The sequence below is a fragment of the Anser anser genome, assembly GCF_964211835.1.
Source record: "Anser anser genome assembly, chromosome: 5".
NCBI classification, from domain to species: Eukaryota; Metazoa; Chordata; class Aves; order Anseriformes; family Anatidae; genus Anser; species Anser anser.
In genome coordinates, this window is record NC_139725.1 from 23,201,508 (window position 1) to 23,213,514 (window position 12,007).

Below are 12,007 nucleotides of genomic sequence, written 5' to 3' on the forward strand. Positions count from 1 at the left end.
TGTAGTTAAAAAGAAAATTATCAAAATATACCAAACATACTAGCTCCTAGCTGAAAATTATCCCCAGCTAAATTGTGAATATCATATAATCATTTTTGAAAAGGAAGCAGCTGTTATGTACTATTACAAAGTCTGACTCTCAGACCTAGAAATTTCAGGTCACTGCAGCCCAAAATGCTGTTGAACAATACACTGTAGTGACATCCAGAAGACTGCTTAGTGAAACAGTAAGTATTTTGTCGCTATTTAAGTGACAAAAAAAGCGTCCTTCACATAGAATGCACTGTTCAGAAATCATAGGAAGTAGTAATAAAAAAAATCTGAGTAAAATCTACGTTGTGTCTTCATTTAAGGTACAATGGCAGTTTCAGTGTCCTCGGAACTGGAAGCATATCTCTGAGGGAGCAGTTTTAAGCAGCAATGGCTGCCTTGTTCCAGAAGTACTGGGCTCTTAAGAACCAGAGAGTTAGTGAGGACAATTTGCACAAATATGCACAAGCAATGCCAAGATACTCATATTTATCTGAATGCATCAGTTATTCTATCATCAAGCCATAACAAACATCCTCAAGAAATACTCTGGGATAAACAGAGCCTGTCCTATCACAGAATCTTTCAAGTATAGTTAGGTCAGTTCAGATCATAGAGGAAAAAAAAAATAAATAAAACAGCAAAAAATCAGCACACTTTTTTGCTGAAGCAAAAGAAACAGGGTATGTGGAAGTTTGGCATGAGAGCTTTATACTGCAGTCTTTCAGACCCTATTTTAACATTCACTTACCTTGTATTTCCATGGTTAGTTTGCCCAGAGATAAGTTTGCATAGCCAGAAAACAGTTTTGTCAGCTGAAATCAGATTTAACTTCTGTTTCCAAGATACTCCAAAATTCAAAAATCTGATTTTTTTGATACCTTAAAAAAAAAAAAAAAGCTAAGTTGAATTGGCTTAGATCTTGAAAATTTGAGTTTTGATTTTTTAAGTATTTAAAATGTTTTTTCCTAATTATCTAAAACATTTAGCAGAAAGACATGGAGGATAGATAATACTCCAAGATTTTCCTTTTAGAAATGCTGAAGCAATTTCAACAATTGGAAACAATAAAAAAAAAAGGCAACTCAACCAAACAACCAAGTCTAAATGAAAATTAATTTGAGAGATTAACTGACAATATTCACATCAACCATACAGATCTTAAAATGTTATAATCTTCTCTTGGAAATAAATGGCTTATCAGAAAATCCCTAGTTCTACAGATAACTTCTGCTTCTTCTCATCCGATGAATACCCAGGAGCTTATTTGTAAAACCATTTTTGCCAGTATTTCAGATATCAGCTCTATTTAATTTATCAGTTCAGCCCCTAACATGATAATGATCCCAGATCCAGTGACATTTGCCTTTCCAACTCTCATGTCTTTTTACCTTCCATCACAGTCTCCACACTTTTTCCCAAATTTCATGTCATTGTATGTATCAGTCTGTTTTTCTCTCTCTTCCTTGGTTGGATAATAGCACCCAAAGAGTATGATTGTGTCAAAATGAAAGATATGGTCAATGGATTTCCACAGGAATCTGTCTTTCATACAGGTTTATTCAGTCCTTTACTTATGACCTGAATAATGAACTCCATTAAAGTTATGGATTATAAAGAAAGAAGACAGACTGCAAATGCCGCAGAAGCACTTGTGATTCAAAGTCGAATGAACTTGACAAATCATTGTAATGGCCTGGAAAAATTTGATGGGCTTCTACACAGAACGTGCAGTGTAGAATGTAGAATGCTTGTGCAGCAATAATCTACTGCAGACATGCAGAAATAGGAACAAAACTATTACTTAGCATGGACAGATGTTGAGCTTATAATGGACCATCCTCTGGATGCAAGTCAATATGTCAAGAAGCTGGACTGCTGGAAAAATATAGCATCGGGATGCCTGATCAAAGCTGTAAGCCTGGAGGTGTGCGGTCCGGGAACATGTGAGATGAGGGAAGGCCTGGCAGAATCTGAAAGTGGGATCAGCCTGATTCAGCAAAAAAAAAGTCTTTGCCCCCTTTAACATTAGATCTGTTGCTGCAGGTTGAGGAGGTAAGCTTTTGAAGATAAAAGGAGAGCTCCTGCTCTGCTTGGGACAGCTGATGGAGTACAGCAGGGGCAAACAAGTGGAAGTGACGTAAGGAACAAAGGGTTTATGCTAGCTCACTTTCTTCCTGGACAGATGGTGCCTTCCTTCTGAGGTAGAAAAGACACACTTATTTTAAGAGAGGAAGAAAGATGACTATCTCTACATCTTTGAATTCATGTGTGCTGTCACAGGAAACAAAACCTGCCTGCCTTTTTTGGATGCTATTAAGAGCATAACAGAAGGCCAAAGGCCACTATCTTCCACTCTGATCTTGTAAAACAAAAAAAGTTACCAGTGTACTGAGCCCAAAAGCTTGTGCTTGAGTAAACTCTCAGCCTGAATTTGAAAATATTAAAAAAGACTATTTGTCACTTCCTTCACATATTCATTCTAACAGTTAAAATTTGAGCTTTATTTCCCATCTCACTTTCCATCCACCATCCAGAGATTGCTTCTTTTACTTCATTTTCTGCTTTAGCTCTGCTTTTTTTCTCCTTGACAAGATGCACTATACTATTGAACATACTGTTGAGGAACATATTTTCAAAATACTGATCCCAGAACTGGATATCATATTCTACAATTTGTCTAACAATGCCAGTAGTAATCAACTGTGTAAATACATCAAGACTTAATTTTAGGTCAATTATTTTGACCTGAACAAGAACATTGTCTATGTCAAAGAAGGTGCCTTATTCTCCAGAGGCATATCCTGCATTATTTCCTAGGTGTTTGGGTTCAGATTTTTAAAAAGTTGTAAAAATTAAAACACATGCACCAAATAATTGTGTTAAAGAACAGAAAGATAAACAGATAACTCACTGTTCAAAAAGTTACAGACCAGTTACATCACAGATAAAGAAAAGCAAAAAAGGGGATGATTCTTATTCCCAGTGAATGGAACAGAATTCTGTCTATACAATGTAGTATGCTGAAAGAAAAGAAGAAAGTTTCAGAAAAGGATGTAAGTGGGGTGTCAAGTATACAGTTTATGTGGGTATACAAAGGTCACTATCCACCCTTCATACTGCAGTAATTCAGAGTAATTAGAAGTAGTATTACAACAGCTTGGAATTAAGTCCTATTTTGGTATTTGTGCGATACACACGTGCAATAAAAGCAGTCCTGTTTCAAGTACTGACATCTTGTCGAGCATATGCTACAAACAGGTAAGGCTCTGTACCTTGGGGGCAGCTGGGGAAGGTTTTCATAATTTGATTTTACAGTGACAATCTTTTCTACACCTCTTCATGTGTGTAGCTAGATGCACAAACTGTGTAGCTATGTGAGGCAAACTTTTTTTTTCCCTTATAAGTTCACATCCTGCTTACTTGACTGGTACAAGCATAGTGAAATTTAAACACCCAGAGTTTTTTCCAACCGTGCCTGTACAGATTGGCTCAACCAGGTGTGCACACAGCATCAGGTCACAGGGAAGAGAACAGACTGTTGTGGACGGTCTTTTCCCCTCCCTAGCACCAGTGCAATAATTCTCCCATCTGGAAGGCTCACTAAATAGATGACATTTCAGTCAGTACAACAGGCCAGGTTGTACTCAGGATCATGTCATGTGATTTCACTAAATCCCTTTATAAATAGTATTTGAATATGACTGGCTGACAGTGTAGAATAAGTCCTGCCCTCATCTACTCCGATTACAAAGGTGTGTACTCAATAGGGTGATACACCAATCAAGCAAGCCAGCAATCTGTAACTTTCAAAAAACACCACAGTCTTTCCTTTTGAAGAAAACCTCACAAACATGTCTGCACAGAGGACGTGGATCTGTGGGTAGTGACCAAAGAGCTATATTGCTAGATTTCACACAGATAATAAAAATATGGGTATATAATTCACAGCATTTCTACTTTGTAATGATTTTTTGATATTAGTTATGATGATGTTGACTTGCCTACTCTGGCTGCTGTTCAGCACTACACTACCTCTCCTCTGTAGTTATTTTAAGAGGTGCAGAAAAGCTGTGCACAGTAGCTAAGTGCATGTACAGCTGTCATTTTTCTACTCTTTCCTTTGAAAGCAGATGCCATCATGTGACTCACGTTGTGAAATGCTCAGTTAGGTGACCCCATAATTAAATATGGCAAGGCCAGGAGAGAGGGAGACAACTCACCACCCCTATTGCCATCAGAGAGCCATGTCTGCTTTCTCCACAGTGAGCTGTAAGGAAGAGGCACTCTGATAGTAGTTGATGACACTTATGACACTTCACTGCATTCAAGGATCACCTGGACAATGAAGCAATGCTGTGGGATCTTTGAGTATGCTGCTTTCAACAGTGGAGAAGTGGACTGAGAAGTGGGAACTAAAGTGCTCAGAAAAAATCTCACACCAGCCACCTGATATGGCTCTGGCCTTACGTTTGCATTTGAACTTCTGACAGTCATTCGGGGATAGCATTCTGACCTCACACAGTCTTCCTGCTACAGATTTACACAAGAATCTCACAGTCCTCCTGTGCTGCTCCTACATAGGATAGCTGGCTGGGACATGGGGTAATGGGTAGCTTACAGTATCAAAATGCCTCAGCAGGCTTTGACATGAGAGTATAAATGTACATACCCCAAAACATCCAAGCATGAAAATGGCCAGTATGTGGGAAACTATTAAGAAACAGCCCATCACAATGGTCACCAGCACAGCTGGGGTACAGTACTGCACTGAGACTGATCCAGTGCTACAGGAATACTGCAGGCAACAGCAACATTAAGTATGGTTTTCAACAGCAACGCCAAAGGATATGGTTGAAGATGATTGTAACTCCCGACGTGACAAGAAAAAGTCACTAAGTGGAAGTAGTAATCATCTTAATCTAGAGTGCTGACGTTTTCGTCAGGTTTGGTAGTTTGCAGAGGATACAGATTAAAATGCAACCATTTTAATAAGAAAATTTGCTAAAGGATAAATGGATTCAAAAATATTGACGGTAAGGTATTGTCTGTGCAAATGCCAGCTGGGAAAGAAGCTGACTACAGTAAAACGTGTCCTAAAAACAGCTAATCAAAATGAAACAATGTTGCAGCTGTACATTTGGTCAGAAAAGCAGTTTGCAAAGAAACAGGTGGTAAATTCCATCAACCCCTGTGACCTTCAGACCTTCGGCTGGTGCTGCCATCCTTACAGGTGCCATATGAATAGCTGTAGTTTCTCCTTCGGTACCTAAAATATTTACAGCTCACGTTCCCATCGACAACTGATTTCCAAGAGGAGATTAGGGATATTTTTTAAGATTATATGTTGTCTGATACCGGTACTACTTCTGCAAACGGACGGGACTTACTGTGAAAGCTGGGAGGAAGGACTCGTCCCGGGTTGAGGTGTCAGGGAGCCCCCTCAGCCCTGACAGCAGCTGAACCTGGGAGCGATGTCAGGGAAGAGAGGGGGCAATTTGTCCCCCCCTTCCTGCCCTGGGGGGGCTCTGCTGCCCCGATCCTGCCCCCGTCCTGCCCCCAGAGCCCCCCGTGCTCCCCCCACACCGGGTGAAGCCCGGTGGGGCGCCTCGGGCAGCTTTAAGCTTTTATCGGACGGGGCGAACGGGACAGGGGAGGCTCCCCACTGACGGGGGCGGGTGGGGAGCCGGGGCTCGGCGGGCCGAGGCGACGCCGCCCCGTCGCGGGGGCACTCGCCGGCTGCCGGCGGGGGCTGCGGAGCGGGGCCCGGCGCCTGTCGGGACGCGGCCGCCGTGTGGTGGCGGCGGGGCCGGGCCCGGCCCGTCCCGGCTCGGCTCGGCTCGGCCCGTCTCGGCGGAGGGCGCGGCCCGTCCCGCCCCCGCGCCGCGCACAGCGCCAGCAGCCGGAGCGGCGGCACCACCTCGGCGGCGGTGGCGGCGGCGGCGCTGGGCCCGGCTCCCCCCTCGCCCTGCGCGCCTCTCTCACCGCCTTTTCCTGTCTGCATCCTCCCCGGACCTCCGCCCCCCACCCCCCGCCATTTTCACCCGGGAGCGGCAGGGCGGCGGGGACTTCCCTGAAACTTCGCGGGGGAACTCGAGCGGCGCCTCCGGGGCGGCCGCCAAACTTTTCGCCGCGGCTCCCGCCTCTCTCCCCTCCTTCCCCGGGCTCCTCCGTCTCCGTCTCCTCCGGCGGGCAGTTCCCGATGAGCGCCCCTCCGCTGCTCCGGCCGCCCAGCCCGCTGCCGCCGCCGGGGGCTGCTGCTGCCGGCGGCGGCGGCGTCGCCTTCCACCTCCAGATCGGGCTGAGCCGGGAGCCGGTGCTGCTGCTGCAGGACTCCTCGGGGGACTTCAGCCTCGCCCACGTCCGGGAAATGGCTTGCTCCATCGTCGACCAGAAGGTAAGGAGAGAGCCCCGAGGGGAGCCCCCGGGCGCCGCTGGTGGCTGCGAACTTTCCTCTGCCGGCGGGGCTGGGCTCGGCTCCGGGGCACCCGCGGCAACTTCCCGGCGTCTCCTCCTCCTCCTCCTCCGCCGCCTGCCCCGGCTCCTCGCCCGGCCCCCGCTCTGCCTCCGCGGCCCCCGGTGCCGGGCGGGATGCTCGGCGCCCATCTCGGTGGCGCCGCTTGTCGCCGCGCTCAGGGCTGCGGCTCAAAACAGCCCCCCGCCGGCGGCGGGGGGGGCGGGCAGAAACCTGTCAGCCGCGAGGGCGCCTTGCGCCTCGTCCCAGCCTCCGCTGGAAGAGGAAACTTTCCACTCAAAAAAAAAAAAAAAAAGAGAGAGAAAGAAGGAAAGAGAAAACAACAACCCAACCCCAACAAGGAAAAAAACAGCCTAGCGTCCAGAGCGGCGCGAGCAGCCCCGCGCCCCGCTCCGGGCGGGGGCACCAGCGGGACGGGGCCGGGGGCTCCGGTAGAGGCCGGCGCCGCGGGGAGCCCGGTGCTGGCAGGTGGCCGCCGCGCCGCAGGAGGCCGGGGCGCGCCGCACCGCGGCGGGGTCGCTCTGGGGGAGGCGGGGAGCGGAGGCAGGCAGGCAGGGAGGGAGGGAGGCAGGGAGGCACTTGCTGCTGCTGCTCCTCTGGGGCCGGAGGCTGGCATCTGCCCCGAGCCTCCGCTGGCCTCGGCCGTTCCCCGCTTCTCTGTGTTAACAGGAGCGATGTGCGTTGAAGTTTTACTCTCCCGGTGGTTCTCGTGCGAGGGACCGAAGGGAGCGTTACAGAAGAAAACAAAACCAAAAAAACCCCAACCAACCGAAAGCCAGATATCCTGGATAGTTACAATGGAAAAAAATATTTTTTGTTTGTTTTTGTTCCTCCCCTTGTTTTCACTGATGTAAAATAACTTCAAACAGGGTATTTTATTTTTTAAAGTTTTAGGTTTGTTCGTAGAGAGCCCGTCACCTGAACTTCACTAAAAAGTCAATTTTCCCTATTTTGAAGAGCAACTAATTACATATTTTCAAAAAAGTACGCAATACATATCTTAACTTCTAAATTTTATGTCTCAGTTGCAGGTTGAGGTGCTTGGCTACCTGCTTTGCTAAATTAAATTCTGAAGAAAGACATACTTTTTTTTTTTTTTTTTTAACATCGCCATATTTGCTTTCAGAGCTAGGCCAAAACTTTGTTGCTTGGTCATATACGTCAGGCACAACTTAAATACTTTTAATATTTTGCCATTCATGTGTTATTATGATAGCAATAATGGAAACATATCAAGATTGTTGCATGCATTGTTTATGTATTTGTGCTTGAGTAGCTTATTCATTACATGAGTTTACAGTAAGCTTGAGTCTAATCTTTCATACTTCCTAACAATTTCCTAATTTCCTAACAATGTAGTATTGTCTAAAGAAAACTAAATGCGTTGGCTTTTCCTCCAAGAGTCAGGCTTATCTGAGTAAGTACTGACATAAAAATGTCGAGCGCATTAATTTGTTTACTGACAATAAAAAAGAGAAAATCATTTAGCTGCTTTTCTATAGAACACACCTGAACGAGGAACTTTCTTCTAGGCACAGTTTCTCAGAGCTCTAATTACTGCTTTTGCAAGGCTGGTGAGAAGAAAGTGACTCAAAGAAAGGGAAAATTGGAAGAAAGAGAGGGCCTTCTTAAAAAAAAAAAAAAACACAAAAAAAACCCTAACAACACCACACTTCAAGATACCACATATTTTTTATGAGGTAACTCTTTCTGTGTGTTAGAGATTCATGATTTTTTTTTCTTTCCCTGAAGTTATTTGAAGCACTGCTTGCTCGTGATCTTATGGGAAAGATCGATTTGCTTATCACAGTTAAGCAGGAGACAATACCATAAAGAATATCTCAGTGAAATCTCACACTATTTCCAAGTTTCCGTGGGTTTGTAAAGTAGGTAGGTGGTGCCTGCCGGGTACCTATTTTGTCCCAAAGTCACTGTTTGGTCTGGACTGTTTAAGCGGTGTATCAAGATGAGAAGAAGTGACTTTGTTTTTTCTCTTTAGCTTTCCTGTTAGACTGCTAATATCAGCTCTGTCTTTGTGGTTATACTGTTAAACATTCAAGCAATCCTCTTGCATGTAACTTTATTTATAGGATTGTGCCAGCTTCCCTTTAGTATCAGTGTCAGATGATCTGTTTATAGAGAGCCTCTCCCATGGTAATGTGGGTATACCTGAGTGAAGATATTTATGACCCTTAGTCTGCACAGATTTATCAGCTAAGTGAACTTAGTGCTTAGCGTGCGGAATTTATATGAAATTGAACTAAGCTTCTCAGAGCGTGCATAGTGGAGCATACGTAAGCTTGAGTGGGGTGTGAATTTGTAGGGTGTGTATGCGTATATGGGTTGATGAATGCATGTGTATGTAAATATGTAGGAAACCACCATACGTAGATACATCTATATGGTGGTTTTATATATAAATAATATATACTGTACATAGGTGTGCACAAATATAAGTTTTGCTATGTATAGTATATGTCTATATTTTGAAATAAGCATTTTTTTTGCATACATTTACACTAGTGGATTTTAAACAGCATCTGAAGTACAAAGGTTAGGCTTGCTACTTTTGGTAGAGAATATAATTGTATTTATTATCTGATACATGGTGTGAAAAATGGAATGAACAAAGAGTCTGTTTTTCTTCCGTTATCCATGAGCCACATTCCTTCAGGAAGAAATTGCATCTATCGTCCTGAGATAGTTATATAGAAATTTTCATAACAATTCTAAAGATGAAATGGTATTTGCTAGTTTCAGGCATAAATCCAAACACATTTAAATTTGTTTAAAGACAACTAAACTACAGTTGGTTCCTTTGAGTCTGTGTTTGTTTGTCTTTCTTAGAATCAGTGATGTGAAAACCTTGAGACTAGTTCATGTGGGGTTACTTGTTCTTTGGCTGAGAGGGAATTTTAACATTTAAAAATGTGGCTAACAAGAAATGAGAATAAACTGAAAAATGTGTGTCAGTGTTTGACCTCTAGGCTGACTCCCCCACAGGATCAGTAGGAGAATATTGTAAAATACAATCTTTGTTTTCTGAAGATAAATAGTTTGAATTATTGCCCTTTTTGGGTTAACTGCACACAGTAGAACCACTTATCCAGGGCAGAGCACACGATGTAGGAGCACAGCATATTTGTAGTTGTCCAGAATGGTCATGTTATCAAAGACTTTTTATTTAAAGTTATTAGCAAAAGAGAAAAGAACTTGCATAAAATTTCCTACACTATTAATACAAAGAGGAAAGTTTATATTTTCTGTTTGCTGAAATTCTTTGTCACCTTCAGTGACTCACATGCAATGTGTTGGGTTACTGTAGTGGCATTGCCAACTTTTGAAAACTTTGAGTTCTTAAGTAAATATGTGATACAAAGTTTTTTGGCAAAGTTGGGTTTTTTTTTTTTTTGAGATCTGCATGGCTGATGGTCTGTGGGTTGCTACCTTATAAGCTTTAGAAACTTGAGGCAGTTTGAATATGAACACAGCTAGGCCGGTATAAGTATTCTTCTGTTTTTTGTGTTTTCTCTTAAAACAAACATAGAGGAAACAATTTGATCCAAAATGGAAACAAAATTTGATCATTGGCTGTGCATGTTTCAGACTGTTTATAAAAGTACTGTTGTAGGTGGTTCCCTGGTTTGGTTAATTCTGAAACTTTGCAACAAATAAAAACAGTAATAATAAAAAGTAGGCCATTTCAGGAATGGGGAAGGACAAAAAGAAAAATAAAAGGATGGTTCAAGTGGTATACTGCAAGGGGAATACTGTACCCAGATTCATCTTCACATAAGGTATTCAGTGTTTAAAGTAAGAGAATAGTCAGAAGTCAAACCACAAGCTTTTTATAAAGTATTGTCCTTACGAAGAATTGAAACCAAATATATTTACATTTGGGAGCAGGTACATATCGGATTGTGCTCCTGGTTGACCTTGATAAAGGAAATCCAACTTATTCTGAAATAAATTAAACAGGAAAACAAATGTAAGCTTAGATGTATGGTTGTTGGTTTTTTTTTTGCCACATCCCTCCCCGGCCAGAATCTTTAAACCTGTGGTCTTAGTGAAGAAAGGAGCTTTTCTGAAGATTGTTTTGAAAATATTCTTAACCTTTTCTGCCAGGGTTTCAAGCAGCCATGAAAAACATATGGATATTGTTTATATGGATGAAGGTTTTTGTTGTTGTTTTTCCCCCTAAGTCTACAAACTCTCTTAAAATAAACAAGGGCCTGATAATAATAAAATAATTTCCTTTGGAGTGGGTCGGGGACTCACAATAAATAGTATACTAGAAAGAAAGAAAGAAAGATTTTTCCCTTCAGGATAGACAGAGGAACTGTGAAAGGTTTTTTCCCACTCTGACCAAAACCTGTATACTGTTGACTCAACACGCGCATGCAGACGTTTCGTATATTCACTACATATTTGGCTGTAGTCACATCCTTTGTATGTTTGGGGACAGTTAGTACAGATGTGTGTTTATCTGTTAAAGCTACATTCTCTAGGAGTTTTTGCCTGATGTACACTGATAACAAAATGTTCAACTTCTTGTGATTTCTCTAAACTGAATGCTTTCTGCCTGCAAAGAAACAAAGTTGTTCAATTTCATTTCAGGAATGTGACGTGCCTTGTCATTATGCATGTAAACATATTTCAAAGTGAAAGTACTTTTCTAATCTCACCCTTATAAACTAAAGTGAGACTTTTGATGTTTGCTGCTCAATCTTTTATTGACTTTACATTTATTATTCTCCACCCTGGAAACTGTAAGTCAGTGTACGCAATGTTAGTTTGTAGATCATTAAAATTACATTTGGAGAATGTGTGAGAAAATGCCAGGAAAAGGATAACTGATGAAAGGGAATCAGTCTGAATTTGTTTAAAGAAACTGTTTGTTTTTTTTTTAAAGAAATGCTAACTTTGTTATCTAACATGTCAGGGATTTGGATGAGGAAAGTTGGTCTAATGCCACTGAGTTATCTAGACCGTTTGAGAAATTCCTTGCCAAAGATTAAAGGCTATCAAATGAATTCTCATAGAATAAGAAATAAGATCGAGCTTTGGACAGAACACTGGCTTGTAACCAAAGCAGTTGACATTTTCATTTTTAAAGGAATTATAAAAGGAGTTCTGTGTTGCTGTTGTGGTAGTCCTAATGATGCTTCCTCCAGGAAACACATAATTTCCATAATGATTTTAAAAACTATAAGATGAGTAAGCAGATGAGATGCTTCTCATTGCTGATGAGATGAAGCTCAATTGCCAGAGAAAGAATTTATTCCTGAAGTTGCAGCATTTTCCAGACAGAGGTGCATATGCTGTATGATGTGCTTAGTGAACGTGAAGTACCAGGGGTCGGTCGGTCTGTCTGATACCAGGCTTACTGGGCACGAGCCACATGGGTGACCTGTGAATGCCCAGTACGTCCTGAAGATGCAGAGGATTTACTGTTTATATGCAGGTTATCTGTGTTGTGCAGTATGTATGGTGCATCAGTAT

General features: G+C 42.6%; 1 protein-coding gene across 6 annotated transcripts in view; it reads left to right on the forward strand.

The window, feature by feature from the left end:
* The first annotated feature begins 5,710 nt into the window (after positions 1 to 5,710).
* Positions 5,711 to 12,007, forward strand: part of PRKD1 (protein kinase D1) — a 131,567-nt gene continuing 125,270 nt past the window's right edge. For 3 of the 6 annotated variants that reach the window (XM_083837128.1, XM_083837129.1, XM_083837130.1), the window contains exon 1: positions 6,318 to 6,427. Coding sequence is in view for 2 of the 6 variants with exons in the window: in XM_083837127.1 (XP_083693253.1) it covers positions 6,233 to 6,427 (195 nt within the window). In the remaining 4 variants the exon portion in view is untranslated. Of the gene's footprint in view, positions 6,428 to 12,007 lie in introns of all 6 variants that reach the window. The other 3 variants (XM_083837127.1, XM_083837126.1, XM_083837131.1) reach the window with 3 other exon arrangements.